The sequence below is a fragment of the Mixophyes fleayi genome, chromosome 9 (assembly GCF_038048845.1).
Source record: "Mixophyes fleayi isolate aMixFle1 chromosome 9, aMixFle1.hap1, whole genome shotgun sequence".
NCBI classification, from domain to species: domain Eukaryota; kingdom Metazoa; phylum Chordata; class Amphibia; order Anura; family Limnodynastidae; genus Mixophyes; species Mixophyes fleayi.
In genome coordinates this window covers 131,194,648-131,215,493 of record NC_134410.1, presented here as the reverse complement: position 1 = coordinate 131,215,493, position 20,846 = coordinate 131,194,648, and the positions used below count along the sequence as shown (strand labels likewise).

Genomic DNA, 20,846 nt, shown 5'->3' with positions numbered 1-20,846 from the left:
ACTGGATGGGCTGCACTCTCAGTGATGTCACTGGTTCCTAGTGACTGAATAGGCTGCATTCTCAGTGATGTCACTGGTTCCTAGTGACTGGATAGGCTGCATTCTCAGTGATGTCACTGGTTCCTAGTGACTGGATAGGCTGCACTCTCAGTGATGTCACTGGTTCCTAGTGACTGGATAGGCTGCACTCTCAGTGATGTCACTGGTTCCTAGTGACTGGATAGGCTGCATTCTCAGTGATGTCACTGGTTCCTAGTGACTGGATAGGCTGCATTCTCAGTGATGTCACTGGTTCCTAGTGAATGGATAGGCTGCACTCTCAGTGATGTCACTGGTTCCTAGTGACTGGATAGGCTGCACTCTCAGTGATGTCACTGGTTCCTAGTGAATGGATAGGCTGCACTCTCAGTGATGTCACTGGTTCCTAGTGACTGGATAGGCTGCACTCTCAGTGATGTCACTGGTTCCTAGTGACTGGATAGGCTGCACTATCAGTGATGTCACTGGTTCCTAGTGACTGGATAGGCTGCATTCTCAGTGATGTCACTGGATCCTAGTGACTGGATAGGCTGCATTCTCAGTGATGTTACTGGTTCCTAGTGAATGGATAGGCTGCACTCTCAGTGATGTCACTGGATCCTAGTGACTGGATAGGCTGCATTCTCAGTGATGTCACTGGTTCCTAGTGACTGGATAGGCTGCATTCTCAGTGATGTCACTGGATCCTAGTCAATGGATAGGTTGCACTCTCAGTGATGTCACTGGATCCTAGTGACTGGATAGGCTGCATTCTCAGTGATGTCACTGGTTCCTAGTGAATGGATAGGCTGCACTCTCAGTGATGTCACTGGATCCTAGTGACTGGATAGGCTGCATTCTCAGTGATGTCACTGGTTCCTAGTGACTGGATAGGCTGCACTCTCAGTGATGTCACTGGATCCTAGTGACTGGATAGGCTGCACTCTCAGTGATGTCACTGGTTCCTAGTGACTGGATAGGCTGCATTCTCAGTGATGTCACTGGTTCCTAGCGACTGGATCGGCTGCATTCTCAGTGATGTCACTGGTTCCTAGTGAATGGATAGGCTGCACTCTCAGTGATGTCACTGGATCCTAGTGACTGGATAGGCTGCATTCTCAGTGATGTCACTGGTTCCTAGTGACTGGATAGGCTGCACTCTCAGTGATGTCACTGGATCCTAGTGACTGGATAGGCTGCACTCTCAGTGATGTCACTGGATCCTAGTGACTGGATAGGCTGCACTCTCAGTGATGTCACTGGATCCTAGTGACTGGATAGGCTGCACTCTCAGTGATGTCACTGGATCCTAGTGACTGGATAGGCTGCATTCTCAGTGATGTCACTGGTTCCTAGTGACTGGATAGGCTGCATTCTCAGTGATGTTACTGGTTCCTAGTGACTGGATAGGCTGCATTCTCAGTGATGTCACTGGTTCCTAGTGAATGGATAGGCTGCACTCTCAGTGATGTCACTGGTTCCTAGTGACTGGATAGGCTGCACTCTCAGTGATGTCACTGGTTCCTAGTGAATGGATAGGCTGCACTCTCAGTGATGTCACTGGTTCCTAGTGACTGGATAGGCTGCACTCTCAGTGATGTCACTGGTTCCTAGTGACTGGATAGGCTGCACTATCAGTGATGTCACTGGTTCCTAGTGACTGGATAGGCTGCATTCTCAGTGATGTCACTGGATCCTAGTGACTGGATAGGCTGCATTCTCAGTGATGTTACTGGTTCCTAGTGAATGGATAGGCTGCACTCTCAGTGATGTCACTGGATCCTAGTGACTGGATAGGCTGCATTCTCAGTGATGTCACTGGTTCCTAGTGACTGGATAGGCTGCATTCTCAGTGATGTCACTGGATCCTAGTCAATGGATAGGTTGCACTCTCAGTGATGTCACTGGATCCTAGTGACTGGATAGGCTGCATTCTCAGTGATGTCACTGGTTCCTAGTGAATGGATAGGCTGCACTCTCAGTGATGTCACTGGATCCTAGTGACTGGATAGGCTGCATTCTCAGTGATGTCACTGGTTCCTAGTGACTGGATAGGCTGCACTCTCAGTGATGTCACTGGATCCTAGTGACTGGATAGGCTGCACTCTCAGTGATGTCACTGGTTCCTAGTGACTGGATAGGCTGCATTCTCAGTGATGTCACTGGTTCCTAGCGACTGGATCGGCTGCATTCTCAGTGATGTCACTGGTTCCTAGTGAATGGATAGGCTGCACTCTCAGTGATGTCACTGGATCCTAGTGACTGGATAGGCTGCATTCTCAGTGATGTCACTGGTTCCTAGTGACTGGATAGGCTGCACTCTCAGTGATGTCACTGGATCCTAGTGACTGGATAGGCTGCACTCTCAGTGATGTCACTGGATCCTAGTGACTGGATAGGCTGCACTCTCAGTGATGTCACTGGATCCTAGTGACTGGATAGGCTGCACTCTCAGTGATGTCACTGGATCCTAGTGACTGGATAGGCTGCATTCTCAGTGATGTTACTGGTTCCTAGTGAATGGATAGGCTGCACTCTCAGTGATGTCACTGGATCCTAGTGACTGGATAGGCTGCATTCTCAGTGATGTCACTGGTTCCTAGTGACTGGATAGGCTGCATTCTCAGTGATGTCACTGGATCCTAGTCAATGGATAGGTTGCACTCTCAGTGATGTCACTGGATCTTAGTGACTGGATAGGCTGCATTCTCAGTGATGTCACTGGTTCCTAGTGAATGGATAGGCTGCACTCTCAGTGATGTCACTGGATCCTAGTGACTGGATAGGCTGCATTCTCAGTGATGTCACTGGTTCCTAGTGACTGGATAGGCTGCACTCTCAGTGATGTCACTGGTTCCTAGTGACTGGATAGGCTGCACTCTCAGTGATGTCACTGGCTCCTAGTGACTGGATAGGCTGCACTCTCAGGATGTCACTGGTTCCTAGTGATGGATAGGCTGCACTCTCAGTGATGTCACTGGTTCCTAGTGACTGGATAGGCTGCACTCTCAGTGATGTCACTGGTTCCTAGTGACTGGATAGGCTGCATTCTCTTGAATACTGGTTCAGCCAACAAAATTGCCCCATCCACTGTTTGTTGGTAACAGATATTCCTCAACTATCTTGTTTTTCTTACCTTGGGACCATGAGGACCACGTGGGCGCCTTAGACCTGTTTTGCCCCTTCTACCCTGGATGCATTAAAGAAAAATAATTGTTGTCAATTTCAAATGTCATCATATAACATTCATCCAGCTTGTTCTGTCCAGGTTAAATAATGTATTATACATAAAGTCCAATGCAACAGCTCCCCCTGTGGTGGAATATAATTAAAACAGGCAGAGTTGTTGCTCCTTTCATTCATAGGAGAGTATTCAGCAATATGAAAGAAGAAATGAGATGAGTTAGTCAGTATAATGTTCCTTTAGAGCAGTAATATAAAGCCACAAAAGGGGATGTGGTTATTTATGATCCCATTTGCTGGGATATATGGTGTGAGCTGGGATAGTGTGTCCTCCCTGCGTGCAGTAAGTGTATATATCGTCCTGTATAACCGCTGCCTGCTGCTGTGTCTACATAGGGAGCATCGTGCCCACTCTGCCATCGCAGGCGGCACTGGGTGTGCGCCAGTCATGAGTTCCTGCTCTATCTGTTTTATGCCTTAGTCAAATTGCTGTCCTGCCACATTATCATGCCCACCAGGTTGTTTTGAGCGCACTGTCAGGTGCACAAAGAGATTATATGACCCAACACGCCCAATCTCAAGCCAAATTCTGCACACCCCCAAAGAGCCACCATCTTTATTTGTATGTACCACTGCTCATACATACGGTACGTGGCCCATGTTACTCTGTTTCATTCATAGAACGGGGCAGCTCCCCAGGGTGATCAGAAGCTCAGATACCTTCCTGCCAGCAGCACCAGCGTGTCCAGGACGCCCGTCTCTTCCTCTGTCGCCCTGCAAGAGAGGAAGCCGTAAGATTGCAGGATTCTGGGCGATACATATACGGCTAATATCACAGTCAGACATTATTACTAGAGAATGTTTTATAGTACTATGGCTATTTATTATTAGCATGGATGGAGGTGAGAGCAACATTCACAACGCAGGGTGGAGCTGGCACAGAAAGCAGGAGGGCGATGAGGAATGTTGGGTACACACCAGGTGATACTGCCCCTCTCCCCCAGAGAAATAAACACTGGTGGGCAAAATGGACAAGATCCCGCCGCGCAATGCTCCCGCCAAATCCCTTCAATGGTAAATGGAGGCTGGTTATTGAGACGGTCGCACACACAAGGTGAAGGCGACTCTTCCGACTGCAGTCATTCCAATCTGACCTGATAATTATAAGTCATTGCGTTTGAACCACCAGCCGAGGGTACGGTGGGTACGGGCACCTGTAGGACTTGTGCACAGCGGAGACATTAAATTCTGATTCTTATCCGTTCAATGTTTTTTTTATTACAGCTGAACGTTATAGAGACAGAAGCTCACGGCAGCAATGTATACGGCCAAGGCTCCCGCAGGGGGGGAGCAAGAGGGTCGTCATTCAGGGGCCCGCCATATCAGGGAGCACGTCATATCAGGGGGCCCGTCATCTCAGGGGCCCGCCATATCAGGGGGCCCGTCATATCAGGGGGCCCATCATCTTAGGGGGACTTCCTCTCAGGGGGCCCGTCATCTCAGGGTGCCCGTCATCGCTGGGGGCCTGTCATCGCTGGGGGCCCGTCATCTCAGGGGCCCGCCAGATCAGGGAGCACCGTCATATCAGGGGGCCAGTCATCTCAGGGGCCCGCCATATCATGTAGCACGTCATATCAGGGGGCCCGTCATCTTAGGGGGTCTTCCTCTCAGGGGGCCCATCATCTCAGGGGGCCTGTGGCTATTATTGCAAGAACTCACATTACGAAGAAACCTTTGATAAAGGAGGGTATGTTCTATGCTTTACCCACCCTAAAACTTAATAATATTATTGTTCTAAACTTAATTTAATTAATTTGATGTTGAAATATAACATTTAAACTGTTTAAATCATGTCTCAAGGGTAAGTGGGCCCAGGATCAAAAGTTCCCAGGGGGCAGATAATATTTATGGGTGGTCTTGGATAAGACTGTCCTACGAAGATGGATGACCAAGTATGTATGGGGGAGAATAGATCATACTGTTTTCCCCCATCTCCCGTTATATCATCCGCTTTGGACAGGCGGCCTTGTGCACAGTTCTGTGCGGACAAACCCTAATGCGAAGAAGGTCTACGGATGAGGTAAGTAGATATGGACTAAACAGGAGTAAAGGGCAGAAAGACGGGGAAGGTTGGTGTACTCCAGAGAGGTAAGTTAGATGGTGAGGATCAGGGCAGGAAGATGAGGAAGATTGGTGTAGTCCAGAGAGGTAAGTTAGATGGTGAGGATCAGTGCAGGAAGACAGGGAAGGTTGGTGTATTCCAGGGAGGCAAGTTAGATGGTGAGGATCAGTGCAGGAAGACAGGGAAGGTTGGTGTACTCCAGGGAGGCAAGTTAGATGGTGAGGATCAGTGCAGGAAGACAGGGAAGGTTGGTGTACTCCAGGGAGGTAAGTTAGATGGTGAGGATCAGTGCAGGAAGACGGGGAAGGTTGGTGTACTCCAGGGAGGTAAGTTAGATGGTGAGGATCAGTGCAGGAAGACAAGGAAGGTTGGTGTACTCCAGGGAGGTAAGTTAGATGGTGAGGATCAGTGCAGGAAGACGGGGAAGGTTGGTGTACTCCAGGGAGGTAAGTTAGATGGTGAGGATCAGTGCAGGAAGACAGGGAAGGTTGGTGTACTCCAGGGAGGTAAGTTAGATGGTGAGGATCAGTGCAGGAAGACAGGGAAGGTTGGTGTACTCCAGAGAGGTAAGTTAGATGGTGAGGATCAGTGCAGGAAGATGAGGAAGGTTGGTGTACTCCAGGGAGGTAAGTTAGATGGTGAGGATCAGTGCAGGAAGACAAGGAAGGTTGGTGTACTCCAGGGAGGTAAGTTAGATGGTGAGGATCAGTGCAGGAAGATGAGGAAGGTTGGTGTACTCCAGGGAGGTAAGTTAGATGGTGAGGATCAGTGCAGGAAGACAGGGAAGGTTGGTGTACTCCAGAGAGGTAAGTTAGCTGGTGAGGATCAGTGCAGGAAGACGGGGAAGGTTGGTGTACTCCAGGGAGGTAAGTTAGATGGTGAGGATCAGTGCAGGAAGACAGGGAAGGTTGGTGTAGTCCAGAGAGGTAAGTTAGATGGTGAGGATCAGTGCAGGAAGACAGGGAAGGTTGGTGTACTCCAGAGAGGTAAGTTAGATGGTGAGGATCAGTGCAGGAAGACAGGGAAGGTTGGTGTAGTCCAGAGAGGTAAGTTAGATGGTGAGGATCAGTGCAGGAAGACAGGGAAGGTTGGTGTACTCCAGAGAGGTAAGTTAGATGGTGAGGATCAGTGCAGGAAGATGAGGAAGGTTGGTGTACTACAGAGAGGTAAGTTAGATGGTGAGGATCAGTGCAGGAAGATGAGGAAGGTTGGTGTACTCCAGAGAGGTAAGTTAGATGGTGAGGATCAGTGCAGGAAGATGAGGAAGGTTGGTGTACTACAGAGAGGTAAGTTAGATGGTGAGGATCAGTGCAGGAAGATGAGGAAGGTTGGTGTACTCCAGAGAGGTAAGTTAGATGGTGAGGATCAGTGCAGGAAGACAGGGAAGGTTGGTGTACTCCAGAGAGGTAAGTTAGATGGTGAGGATCAGTGCAGGAAGATGAGGAAGGTTGGTGTACTACAGAGAGGTAAGTTAGATGGTGAGGATCAGTGCAGGAAGATGAGGAAGGTTGGTGTACTCCAGAGAGGTAAGTTAGATGGTGAGGATCAGTGCAGGAAGATGAGGAAGGTTGGTGTACTCCAGAGAGGTAAGTTAGATGGTGAGGATCAGTGCAGGAAGATGAGGAAGGATGGTGTAGTCCAGAGAGGTAAGTTAGATGGTGAGGATCAGTGCAGGAAGATGAGGAAGGTTGGTGTACTCCAGAGAGGTAAGTTAGATGGTGAGGATCAGTGTAGGAAGACAGGGAAGGTTGGTGTACTACAGAGAGGTAAGTTAGATGGTGAGGATCAGTGCAGGAAGATGAGGAAGGTTGGTGTACTACAGAGAGGTAAGTTAGATGGTGAGGATCAGTGTAGGAAGACAGGGAAGGTTGGTGTACTCCAGGGAGGTAAGTTAGATGGTGAGGATCAGTGCAGGAAGATGAGGAAGGTTGGTGTACTACAGAGAGGTAAGTTAGATGGTGAGGATCAGTGTAGGAAGACGGGGAAGGTTGGTGTACTCCAGGGAGGTAAGTTAGATGGTGAGGATCAGTGCAGGAAGATGAGGAAGGTTGGTGTACTCCAGGGAGGTAAGTTAGATGGTGAGGATCAGTGCAGGAAGACAGGGAAGGTTGGTGTACTCCAGGGAGGCAAGTTAGATGGTGAAGATCAGTGCAGGAAGACGGGGAAGGTTGGTGTACTCCAGGGAGGTAAGTTAGATGGTGAGGATCAGTGCAGGAAGATGAGGAAGGTTGGTGTACTCCAGGGAGGTAAGTTAGATGGTGAGGATCAGTGCAGGAAGACAGGGAAGGTTGGTGTACTCCAGGGAGGTAAGTTAGATGGTGAGGATCAGTGCAGGAAGACAGGGAAGGTTGGTGTACTCCAGGGAGGTAAGTTAGATGGTGAAGATCAGTGCAGGAAGATGAGGAAGGTTGGTGTAGTCCAGGGAGGTAAGTTAGATGGTGAGGATCAGTGCAGGAAGACAAGGAAGGTTGGTGTACTCTAGGGAGGTAAGTTAGATGGTGAAGATCAGTGCAGGAAGATGAGGAAGGTTGGTGTACTCCAGGGAGGTAAGTTAGATGGTGAGGATCAGTGCAGGAAGACAGGGAAGGTTGGTGTACTCCAGGGAGGCAAGTTAGATGGTGAGGATCAGTGCAGGAAGACGGGGAAGGTTGGTGTACTCCAGGGAGGTAAGTTAGATGGTGAGGATCAGTGCAGGAAGACGGGGAAGGTTGGTGTACTCCAGGGAGGTAAGTTAGATGGTGAAGATCAGTGCAGGAAGATGAGGAAGGTTGGTGTACTCCAGGGAGGTAAGTTAGATGGTGAGGATCAGTGCAGGAAGACAGGGAAGGTTGGTGTACTCCAGGGAGGCAAGTTAGATGGTGAGGATCAGTGCAGGAAGACAGGGAAGGTTGGTGTACTCCAGGGAGGTAAGTTAGATGGTGAGGATCAGTGCAGGAAGACAGGGAAGGTTGGTGTACTCCAGGGAGGTAAGTTAGATGGTGAGGATCAGTGCAGGAAGACAAGGAAGGTTGGTGTACTCCAGGGAGGTAAGTTAGATGGTGAGGATCAGTGCAGGAAGACAAGGAAGGTTGGTGTACTCCAGGGAGGTAAGTTAGATGGTGAGGATCAGTGCAGGAAGACAAGGAAGGTTGGTGTACTCCAGGGAGGTAAGTTAGATGGTGAGGATCAGTGCAGGAAGACAAGGAAGGTTGGTGTACTCCAGAGAGGTAAGTTAGATGGTGAGGATCAGTGCAGGAAGACAGGGAAGGTTGGTGTACTCCAGGGAGGTAAGTTAGATGGTGAGGATCAGTGCAGGAAGATGAGGAAGGTTGGTGTACTCCAGGGAGGTAAGTTAGATGGTGAGGATCAGTGCAGGAAGACAAGGAAGGTTGGTGTACTCCAGGGAGGTAAGTTAGATGTTGAGGATCAGTGCAGGAAGACAAGGAAGGTTGGTGTACTCCAGGGAGGTAAGTTAGATGGTGAGGATCAGTGCAGGAAGACAAGGAAGGTTGGTGTACTCCAGGGAGGTAAGTTAGATGGTGAGGATCAGTGCAGGAAGATGAGGAAGGTTGGTGTACTCCAGGGAGGTAAGTTAGATGGTGAGGATCAGTGCAGGAAGACAAGGAAGGTTGGTGTACTCCAGGGAGGTAAGTTAGATGGTGAGGATCAGTGCAGGAAGACAAGGAAGGTTGGTGTACTCCAGGGAGGTAAGTTAGATGGTGAGGATCAGTGCAGGAAGACAAGGAAGGTTGGTGTACTCCAGGGAGGTAAGTTAGATGGTGAGGATCAGTGCAGGAAGACAAGGAAGGTTGGTGTACTCCAGAGAGGTAAGTTAGATGGTGAGGATCAGTGCAGGAAGACAGGGAAGGTTGGTGTACTCCAGGGAGGCAAGTTAGATGGTGAGGATCAGTGCAGGAAGACAGGGAAGGTTGGTGTACTCCAGGGAGGCAAGTTAGATGGTGAGGATCAGTGCAGGAAGACAGGGAAGGTTGGTGTACTCCAGGGAGGTAAGTTAGATGGTGAGGATCAGTGCAGGAAGACGGGGAAGGTTGGTGTACTCCAGAGAGGTAAGTTAGATGGTGAGGATCAGTGCAGGAAGACAGGGAAGGTTGGTGTACTCCAGGGAGGTAAGTTAGATGGTGAGGATCAGTGCAGGAAGATGAGGAAGGTTGGTGTACTCCAGGGAGGTAAGTTAGATGGTGAGGATCAGTGCAGGAAGACAAGGAAGGTTGGTGTACGCCAGGGAGGTAAGTTAGATGTTGAGGATCAGTGCAGGAAGACAAGGAAGGTTGGTGTACTCCAGGGAGGTAAGTTAGATGGTGAGGATCAGTGCAGGAAGACAAGGAAGGTTGGTGTACTCCAGGGAGGTAAGTTAGATGGTGAGGATCAGTGCAGGAAGATGAGGAAGGTTGGTGTACTCCAGGGAGGTAAGTTAGATGGTGAGGATCAGTGCAGGAAGACAAGGAAGGTTGGTGTACTCCAGGGAGGTAAGTTAGATGGTGAGGATCAGTGCAGGAAGACAAGGAAGGTTGGTGTACTCCAGGGAGGTAAGTTAGATGGTGAGGATCAGTGCAGGAAGACAAGGAAGGTTGGTGTACTCCAGGGAGGTAAGTTAGATGGTGAGGATCAGTGCAGGAAGACAAGGAAGGTTGGTGTACTCCAGAGAGGTAAGTTAGATGGTGAGGATCAGTGCAGGAAGACAGGGAAGGTTGGTGTACTCCAGGGAGGCAAGTTAGATGGTGAGGATCAGTGCAGGAAGACAGGGAAGGTTGGTGTACTCCAGGGAGGCAAGTTAGATGGTGAGGATCAGTGCAGGAAGACAGGGAAGGTTGGTGTACTCCAGGGAGGTAAGTTAGATGGTGAGGATCAGTGCAGGAAGACGGGGAAGGTTGGTGTACTCCAGGGAGGTAAGTTAGATGGTGAGGATCAGTGCAGGAAGACGGGGAAGGTTGGTGTACTCCAGGGAGGTAAGTTAGATGGTGAGGATCAGTGCAGGAAGACAGGGAAGGTTGGTGTACTCCAGAGAGGTAAGTTAGATGGTGAGGATCAGTGCAGGAAGATGAGGAAGGTTGGTGTACTCCAGGGAGGAAGTTAGATGGTGAGGATCAGTGCAGGAAGACAAGGAAGGTTGGTGTACTCCAGGGAGGTAAGTTAGATGGTGAGGATCAGTGCAGGAAGACAGGGAAGGTTGGTGTACTCCAGAGAGGTAAGTTAGATGGTGAGGATCAGGGCAGGAAGATGAGGAAGGTTGGTGTACTCCAGGGAGGTAAGTTAGATGGTGAAGATCAGTGCAGGAAGATGAGGAAGGTTGGTGTACTCCAGGGAGGTAAGTTAGATGGTGAAGATCAGTGCAGGAAGATGAGGAAGGTTGGTGTACTCCAGGGAGGTAAGTTAGATGGTGAAGATCAGTGCAGGAAGATGAGGAAGGTTGGTGTAGTCCAGGGAGGTAAGTTAGATGGTGAGGATCAGTGCAGGAAGACAGGGAAGGTTGGTGTACTCCAGGGAGGCAAGTTAGATGGTGAGGATCAGTGCAGGAAGACAGGGAAGGTTGGTGTACTCCAGGGAGGTAAGTTAGATGGTGAGGATCAGTGCAGGAAGACAGGGAAGGTTGGTGTACTCCAGGGAGGTAAGTTAGATGGTGAGGATCAGTGCAGGAAGACGGGGAAGGTTGGTGTACTCCAGGGAGGTAAGTTAGATGGTGAGAATCAGTGCAGGAAGACAGGGAAGGTTGGTGTAGTCCAGAGAGGTAAGTTAGATGGTGAGGATCAGTGCAGGAAGATGAGGAAGGATGGTGTACTCCAGAGAGGTAGGTTAGATGGTGAGGATCAGTGCAGGAAGACGGGGAAGGTTGGTGTACTCCAGAGAGGTAAGTTAGATGGTGAGGATCAGTGCAGGAAGACAGGGAAGGTTGGTGTACTCCAGAGAGGTAAGTTAGATGGTGAGGATCAGTGCAGGAAGACAGGGAAGGTTGGTGTACTCCAGAGAGGTAAGTTAGATGGTGAGGATCAGTGCAGGAAGACAGGGAAGGTTGGTGTACTCCAGGGAGGTAAGTTAGATGGTGAGGATCAGTGCAGGAAGAGGAGGAAGGTTGGTGTACTCCAGAGAGGTAAGTTAGATGGTGAGGATCAGTGCAGGAAGACAGGGAAGGTTGGTGTACTCCAGAGAGGTAAGTTAGATGGTGAGGATCAGTGCAGGAAGAGGAGGAAGGTTGGTGTACTCCAGGGAGGTAAGTTAGATGGTGAGGATCAGTGCAGGAAGACGGGGAAGGTTGGTGTAGTCCAGAGAGGTAAGTTAGATGGTGAGGATCAGTGTAGGAAGATGAGGAAGGTTGGTGTACTCCAGGGAGATAAGTTAGATGGTGAGGATCAGTGTAGGAAGATGAGGAAGGTTGGTGTACTCCAGAGAGGTAAGTTAGATGGTGAGGATCAGTGCAGGAAGACAGGGAAGGTTGGTGTACTCCAGGGAGATAAGTTAGATGGTGAGGATCAGTGCAGGAAGATGAGGAAGGTTGGTGTACTCCAGGGAGGTAAGTTAGATGGTGAGGATCAGTGCAGGAAGACGGGGAAGGTTGGTGTACTCCAGGGAGATAAGTTAGATGGTGAGGATCAGTGCAGGAAGATGAGGAAGGTTGGTGTACTCCAGAGAGGTAAGTTAGATGGTGAGGATCAGTGCAGGAAGACGGGGAAGGTTGGTGTACTCCAGGGAGATAAGTTAGATGGTGAGGATCAGTGTAGGAAGATAAGGAAGGTTGGTGTACTCCAGAGAGGTAAGTTAGATGGTGAGGATCAGTGCAGGAAGACAGGGAAGGTTGGTGTACTCCAGAGAGGTAAGTTAGATGGTGAGGATCAGTGCAGGAAGACAGGGAAGGTTGGTGTACTCCAGAGAGGTAAGTTAGATGGTGAGGATCAGTGCAGGAAGACAGGGAAGGTTGGTGTACTCCAGGGAGGTAAGTTAGATGGTGAGGATCAGTGCAGGAAGAGGAGGAAGGTTGGTGTACTCCAGAGAGGTAAGTTAGATGGTGAGGATCAGTGCAGGAAGACAGGGAAGGTTGGTGTACTCCAGAGAGGTAAGTTAGATGGTGAGGATCAGTGCAGGAAGAGGAGGAAGGTTGGTGTACTCCAGGGAGGTAAGTTAGATGGTGAGGATCAGTGCAGGAAGACGGGGAAGGTTGGTGTAGTCCAGAGAGGTAAGTTAGATGGTGAGGATCAGTGTAGGAAGATGAGGAAGGTTGGTGTACTCCAGGGAGATAAGTTAGATGGTGAGGATCAGTGTAGGAAGATGAGGAAGGTTGGTGTACTCCAGAGAGGTAAGTTAGATGGTGAGGATCAGTGCAGGAAGACAGGGAAGGTTGGTGTACTCCAGGGAGATAAGTTAGATGGTGAGGATCAGTGCAGGAAGATGAGGAAGGTTGGTGTACTCCAGGGAGGTAAGTTAGATGGTGAGGATCAGTGCAGGAAGACGGGGAAGGTTGGTGTACTCCAGGGAGATAAGTTAGATGGTGAGGATCAGTGCAGGAAGATGAGGAAGGTTGGTGTACTCCAGAGAGGTAAGTTAGATGGTGAGGATCAGTGCAGGAAGACGGGGAAGGTTGGTGTACTCCAGGGAGATAAGTTAGATGGTGAGGATCAGTGTAGGAAGATAAGGAAGGTTGGTGTACTCCAGAGAGGTAAGTTAGCTGGTGAGGATCAGTGCAGGAAGACAGGGAAGGTTGGTGTACTCCAGAGAGGTAAGTTAGATGGTGAGGATCAGTGCAGAAAGATGAGGAAGGTTGGTGTACTCCAGAGAGGTAAGTTAGATGGTGAGGATCAGTGCAGGAAGACAGGGAAGGTTGGTGTACTCCAGAGAGGTAAGTTAGCTGGTGAGGATCAGTGCAGGAAGATGAGGAAGGTTGGTGTACTCCAGAGAGGTAAGTTAGATGGTGAGGATCAGTGCAGGAAGACAGGGAAGGTTGGTGTACTCCAGGGAGGTAAGTTAGCTGGTGAGGATCAGTGTAGGAAGATGAGGAAGGTTGGTGTACTCCAGAGAGGTAAGTTAGATGGTGAGGATTAGTGCAGGAAGCAGCTGGGGGCTGGTAAGGGCAGGAGGGCAGTTCCCGCTGGGCCGCTCACATGAAGTCAGTGCACCCAGTAATGCACAATCACAGTATACAGCGGCTGGACCGTACCCGCAGTCCTAGGGAAACTTTCCCACAAGACATTAGAAGAGGACATAAGTAGATGATTATTGAGGAGCCCTACGGGGTCAGCTCATCACCAGACGTCATCTATACGTTCCCCCCATGATAGTCCATACTATAAAGAAGAGGGACGGCGGTGATGGAAGTGGGCGAGTAACTTGTACTCACCCCCAGGCAATAAGTTACCAGGACTGATCTAGCTGAGGGCGCGGGAAGGTCAGAAAGAGGGGCTGATGAGGGACGCAGTACCAGGTTTAATCATTATTCTGTACACTGTATACAGTGAGTATTACACCATTATCACCTTCACTCCCTTCTGCGCAGATCTTCCCTCTGGTCCGGGATTCCCGCTGAGACCCTGAGAGACGGATACAGAGGAATATTATTATCCCGTAAAGTCACAGTGTGATAGAGCATTAGATGGGGGGTGGGAGTACTGTCACTGTGGGGTGTGGCTGTTATGGGGTCCGGAGAAGAGGAGGGGGAGGGCGGCCCACTTCAGAGGCCTATTTGGAGCATGCGTGGGTCTGGTACATGCTCAGTGAAGCCCCAGAGGTTAGAGCGGCATTACCTGACCTATACCCAAATTTAGGCAATGGGTCTAGGTCACTGCTCCACCTCTGATCAGACTAAAACTTTTTGGGCTTGGGATACCTACCGCTTTCCCTGGCGCTCCTCGCTTTCCAGGTTGTCCTTTCTCACCCGAAGCCCCCTATTAACAATAAATAATAAGAATAATAAATAGGTGAACTGTAGTTTTTTGGTCATACCCAGATAAATATTGGTTTGTGCGTACAACAGCTCAGTGTCCTTACCTCTCTGCCCGGAGTCCCCGCTGGACCAGTCTCACCGGCAGGCCCAGGTGGTCCCTTTAAAGAGGAAAATATGTACGGTGATGTCATCTCTACCCTACGACATCATAATTACCCTGTGACGTCATCTCTACCCTACGACATCATAATTACCCTGTGACATCATCGTTGCCCCATGACATCATCATTACCCTGTGACATCTTGCCCAATTACATAAACGTTACCCTGTGACATCATTGTTTCCCTATGACATCATCATTACCCTGTGACATAACTAACATTATTTTGTCCCAGAACATGTAAGACGTTATATGGCTCTTACCTGAGTCCCCTGGACACCTTCATCGCCTGTGACCCCCTTGTGCCCTTCGGGGCCGGTGAGCCCTGGAAGCCCTTGGGCACCTTTACCCCCTGGTGGGCCAGATGGACCCTACAGAACATCACAAAGAATTAAGAGACAACCCCCCACCCATCTCTTACCGGCCTAATCCCTCATACCTCACTTACCGGGGCTCCGCTGTGGCCTTGCTCCCCCTTTTCTCCTTTCACACTCTGAGGACCCTGACAACACACAATAATTACGGATGTAGAATTTCAGATGTCAGTAACAATGGTCGGGCCCTTTAGTAAGGCAGAATTCTCACCCCCAGCAGTTTAGCCAATCGAGGCCCTAGGCCAGTGCCTACGTGGCCTTACCACAGATATGGGCCTGGCCATGGTCATATTAACAGAGGATAAAGTACAAATATTCCTGCTAGAAACCGCATGTCACATGCCATGTAATATCCGCAGTCACTGCGACGCAAACACGTTCTACACGTACCGATCCTCCTCGGAGCCCGGGATAGCCAGTCACACCAGGGGGGCCTGTGTCACCCTGCAATGAACAGAATAATGGGCAGCCGACACGTTATGGATATATCCACATAGAGCTGACAGCGTGAGAAGATAACTACAAGTAAATTACCTTCATCCCTTGAGGTCCATTAACACCTGACGCTCCCGGATCCCCGGGGGTCCCCTGCAAACACAACATGGAAACTCAGTCCCCACAATCTGTCTCTCCCCTTACCGCATAAGGTGAACATGTCACTGGCTCAGATCTATGGAGTAATAAACTGGAGAGATGGGCTGTGTCCCGTCTGACAGCCTCACTTGTAATTATAAACTAAAATAAATTAATTTTTTTTTTTTTTTTTAAAATAGCCCCATCATTTATATTAACTACCATGCTGATCACCCTTCTTTTTATAAACTATTCAGTGGCGGTTTCCCATGCGTTGTGGCAAACCGCTGCTTGGTAAATTGATGGTTTTATCCCAGTGAGGTCTGCAAATATGGTTTGGGACATTGCAGATTTGTTTCATGCTAGTAGATGTGCGGTTTTGCCTTTAGTAAAGCACATGACTAACAAAACATATATCAAATAGCATGAAAACTCCCCCTCGAAGCTCTGATCTCAGAACTCACACATGAATATATATATGTTTTCTAAGTGTCATCTGGGAACATACCGTTTCTCCCAGGGGTCCGTGAGTTCCTATAGCTCCCAGCAGTCCGGGCTGCCCCTAGGGAACAATTGGACACATTGAGACATGTGGAGAGAATTTGCTGTAAATGTCTCTGCTGGTGTCAGAAGTGGGATGTGTGAGGCTACAACTGAATATATTTTATATCATAGACAAACTGCTTGTAGCAGGAGGGCAGGAAATTCACTTTTCTCACTCTCTTCTTTCATTAAACATGAGGCAAAGACCCATCTCATTTACAAATGTGCAAAGTACTGTTTTGTGGTGCCAAGCCTATTTTTGTGCAAATTCACCAGTTTTCATGCATGAGTGGCAGGCGTTTACTGGTCAGGGGTCTCTGGTTACTGGACAGACGGGGACACATTGTATTCTGCTCAGATGGGAGCTATACACTGGTTAAATGGTTTCATGCTGGGTAATTACATTACAGCCCTGTTATTATAGTGGTTGACTTGTTTAGAGTTTGATCAGTGTTTGATCTACTGCTCTGCCCATAGTATGTACGGAAGTTGTCTTCTTGGAGTCTCACCTGAAGACCTCGTTGCCCTTTCTCGCCCTTTGGCCCTCGAGCCCCACGTTCTCCCATAATGCCGCTTGGCCCAGGATTTCCCATGCTGCCGTTTGGTCCCAAATCTCCCTGATGTCAGACGTGGAAGTTACAGACAAAAATGCATATTTTGAAGACATTTCTTATAGAAAACACTGATTTTGGTCTAACCTTTCCTCCAGGAAGTCCAGTGTCTCCAATATCTCCCACTTCCCCTATGTCTCCCTAGATACACAAGACAATGAGCTGGTCAGAAGCAGTAAGTCCAGGACAGCAGTTTATCTAAGGTTATGACCTATAATAATGGTACCTCTTTGCCTGTCTCTCCCGGAGGACCTGGCAGACCCTGTAGACCTCTTTCTCCTGGGTCACCGATAGGTCCTACAGGACCTGAGCTTCCAGGAACACCAATATCTCCCTGAAAAAAGCAACAGACCATAGTCAGTCTTAAGGCGAAGAGTCTAGATTTACTGGTCAGTCTGTAAGGATGAAATATACTGTCTGTTGCATACAAGTTGTCATACACAGTCTCTCTATTATCACATCCGGACCACCAAGCTGAAAAGAAGACAGCCTAACAAAAATGTCCCACTTACAGTAAATACAAAAATTTATGGAAGGGATAAACGTGACCAGCAGGGGGCGATGCAGAGCTCTTACATTCCACCTTTTATTTATTGTACAATGTAGTTTGTAGAACATATTAGGGCAGAATTCATACATAACATATGTAAGTAAATGTATGCTGTGCAAATATAAAAAATTATATTTTGCATTTGTTAAAAAAAACAATTACCCAATATACAAATATATATTTTACACTTTGAATCCCCCTCTGCTTTTGCCATACACAATATAACTCACAAAAATGAAGAAATTACCCGTGACACATCAGTATGTAGGGCTAGTAACCACATGTACATGGTAATCAGTACATCAGTATATACAGCTAGTAACCACATGTACATGGTAATCTGTACATCAGTATTTACGGCTAGTAACCACATGTACATGGTAATCTGTACATCAGTATTTACGGCTAGTAACCACATGTACATGGTAATCTGTACTTCAGTATATACAGCTAGTAACCACATGTACATGGTAATCCGTACATCAGTATGTAGGGCTAGTAACCACATGTACATGGTAATCCATACATCAGTATGTACGGCTAGTAACCACATGTACATGGTAATCCGTACATCAGTATGTACGACTAGTAACCACATGTACATGGTAATCTGTACTTCAGTATATACAGCTAGTAACCACATGTACATGGTAATCCGTACATCAGTATGTACGGCTAGTAACCACATGTACATGGTAATCTGTACTTCAGTATATACAGCTAGTAACCACACGTACATGGTAATCCGTACATCAGTATGTAGGGCTAGTAACCACATATACATGGTAATCCGTAGATCAGTATGTATGGCTAGTAACCACAAGTACATGGTAATCCGTACATCAGTATATACAGCTAGTAACCACATGTACATGGTAATCCGTACATCAGTATGTACGGCTAGTAACCACATGTACATGGTAACTCGTAGAGCTGGAGACAGAGGGGTGGATGTCATTCTTGTATATATAAAACTTGGGGAAGTTGTGTCGCTGCTAGAAGTTAATTTTTATTACTGACAAACAAGAATAATTGTTTGATCACTTTAGGAACAGATGGATATATTATAAGACTTTACATTCAGCCATTACACTGTGCACTAATGTGACCATTTATAGTTATATATTCCAGGTATATTCCTGTATACTGACCTGCTCTCCTTTACTCCCGGCTGGCCCTTCATTCCCAGTGGAGCCCGGTTCACCCTAGGGTGTAGGGAAAGGTGAAGAGAGAGGGGGAGAGAGGGGGAGAGAGGGGAGGGAGAGAGAGGGAGACAGAGGGGGAGAGAGGGGAGGGAGAGAGAGGGAGACAGAGGGGGAGAGAGGGGAGGGAGAGAGAGGGAGACAGAGGGGGAGAGAGGGGAGGGAGAGGGGAGGGAGAGAGAGGGAGACAGATGGGGAGAGAGAGGGAGACAGAGGGGGAGAGAGGGAGACAGAGGTGGAGAGAGAGGGAGACAGAGGGGGAGAGAGGGAGACAGAGGTGGAGAGAGAGGGAGACAGAGGGGGAGAGAGAGACACACACAGATGGTGACTAATAAATACCCCAAATTTTTCTGGTGTTTCCAATATTTTGTTTAGCTCCTATACATACACAAAGGTTCAGTTTTTTGTTGTTTAATATGTCAAGCGATCAACATTTACCACCTGGATATCCTGCCCCTTCCCTCCAAGGTCGCTGTTCCCTCACCCGTCTGAGACCTGGGAGGCATGAGCGACATCGCCAGGCCTGTACGCCCCCTCCCCCTCGGCACATAGGTATTATTACCATTTACTATTTGTACAAATCATTTATAGATTACTAGAATATTATCAGCGACAGATACATTGTGATACATTGTACAGAGTATCTCATCCATAGAAACCAGTAATGTCCCCAAAACAAGATTTATGTTCCCTCATTTGCCTCAAGCTCCAGTTTCGTTGGATAATAACACAATTTCCATAGATTTCTCATCCATGTGATTTACCTGCTCCCCATCCAGCCCACGGACACCCTGATCTCCGACCGTCCCCACTGTCCCCTAAAATGGGAAGAAAGAGATAAATCCTCACACAGAATTATTGTTACCAGTTCTATAAGCTGTAACTGATCTCTGTGAATATACGTTACTGATACAATGTTGCATGACATGGAAAGAACTGGGGGAATGGAAACATAATGAGTCTTGTTAATATCAGTAGGTTGATGGATAGTAACACACTTGTCAGGATTAAACCAATTCTGCTTCTCACATCATTATGTTGGTCAATATCCTACATCTATAATATGAACATTTCGTAGCGTCCTCCCTGATTATTTACATACAGGGCGAGTCTGACCCTTCAGCCACTACTCTCCTTTTCCGTCCGCCAGCGACGGTGTCAGGGGCCTCAACCTGGTACACAGGGGTCCCCACCAAAAGGGCATATGAGGAAAGGTCTCCCCAACTTGCAAGATTCAGACAAAGGTTTAGGAATATTTTACAGCTAGTTCTGCGCAGGACGTTACAGAAGCAGGAGCTTCTACACAACCAGCGACATCTCGTTCCTCATTAACCTCATCACTGCCAGAACACAGACAGTTATATCTGTCGTATCATTTATTATTCTGTTATTAGAATTAATAACCTTTCTATTTTGCAATTCAGAAGGAGTATTTCCACAGAGCGTTGGTGTTATAGGTGCTGATTGCTGGCTGAATATTTACCAAAAGTTACACACCGCAATGAGTATAGTCACAAATCCCCTATATTGTTTCTAATAATTCATCAGAGTAATATATATAAATAATTATTATAGGGGGGTGCACCCACACGACAACAATTCACAAAAAAGGAAAAAGAAAAGATAATGTGTGTACAAGGGGCCCTCCGTGGCCTACAAATTTCCCACATTAAAACATGTATTTCTGATTTATTGGTATACATTAAAAATAATATATTTACTTAAGAAACAGCGCCATCTGCTGTCCCCCTCCTGTACAGTCACTCTAATAATAATACTTAGCCTATAACTGTTGTTCTGCATCAACAATCTGCACTGTTATAAAGTTACCGCATACTTGTCTACTTTCAGGCAGTGCAGTCCAGGAAAGGGCCGTGACTATAGGGCGGGAGGGGGGTGGGGCTGTTCATCGCGTCATTTTGGCCCTGCCCCCACATCAAAAATGCAAGTTTATTTGCAGGGGGCGAGGCCAAAATGATGCGATTCAGTGCGAATCGCGTTATTTTGGCCATGGAATTGTGGGATACGGGAGACTTGCCTGCTCTCCCGGGAGTCCGGGAGATCGACCCGGATTTTGGGAGTCTCCCGGACATTCCGAGAGAGTTGGCTAGTATGAGTTACCGTGTCTTCTGCATTGTGATGTCACTTCCTGGTTATTATAAATTTGAGCCTTATAACACAGATGTAAGCTTCAGCTCCTTTGCTTTGCAGGTGGGAGACACATTAATTCTGCAGGACACAAAGGCTCACACTCTTTCAGACGTACTCACCTTCTCACCTTTCTCGCCAAGCGGCCCTTCCATTCCTGCAAGTCCCTCTCGACCCTGGAACAAAAACAAAATGTAGTGAAACAGCTCCGGCACTGTCAATGGAAGTGCGCGTACTGTCTCCGCGCCGTGGTGGCAGCCATTTTTTGGGCTGAGGCAATATTTACAAGAATACAGCCCCGTCCAGTGGTACCACGGAGTCTCATGAATATTGGTTCAACCCACAATATGGCTGCCTCCACACTGTGATGGAAACAGGCGCCACTTAAGAGACAGCATAGGCTTTACGCGGAATAGATGTTGTAGTGTGAGCTCTCAATTGCCCAAAACAAAGATGGAGGCTGCTAAAACCCCACCCAGAACATCTACAGGAGGC

At 48.1% G+C, this 20,846-nt stretch overlaps 1 protein-coding gene across 3 annotated transcripts in view; it reads right to left on the bottom strand.

Moving 5' to 3' along the window:
* The window catches only part of LOC142101351 (uncharacterized), a 189,884-nt gene that overhangs the window by 12,216 nt on the left and 156,822 nt on the right, over positions 1-20,846 (bottom strand). For all 3 annotated transcript variants that reach the window (XR_012678984.1, XM_075185776.1, XM_075185777.1), the window contains 16 exons: positions 20,474-20,527; positions 18,968-19,021; positions 18,153-18,206; positions 16,678-16,785; positions 16,539-16,592; positions 16,350-16,457; positions 15,806-15,859; positions 15,259-15,312; positions 15,115-15,168; positions 14,799-14,852; positions 14,614-14,721; positions 14,294-14,347; positions 14,137-14,190; positions 13,783-13,836; positions 3,922-3,975; positions 3,155-3,208 (listed from right to left, as the gene is read on the bottom strand). Coding sequence is in view for 2 of the 3 variants with exons in the window: in XM_075185776.1 (XP_075041877.1) it covers positions 3,155-3,208; positions 3,922-3,975; positions 13,783-13,836; positions 14,137-14,190; positions 14,294-14,347; positions 14,614-14,721; positions 14,799-14,852; positions 15,115-15,168; positions 15,259-15,312; positions 15,806-15,859; positions 16,350-16,457; positions 16,539-16,592; positions 16,678-16,785; positions 18,153-18,206; positions 18,968-19,021; positions 20,474-20,527 (1,026 nt within the window). In the remaining variant the exon portion in view is untranslated. The remainder of the gene's footprint in view (positions 1-3,154; positions 3,209-3,921; positions 3,976-13,782; positions 13,837-14,136; positions 14,191-14,293; positions 14,348-14,613; positions 14,722-14,798; positions 14,853-15,114; positions 15,169-15,258; positions 15,313-15,805; positions 15,860-16,349; positions 16,458-16,538; positions 16,593-16,677; positions 16,786-18,152; positions 18,207-18,967; positions 19,022-20,473; positions 20,528-20,846) is intronic.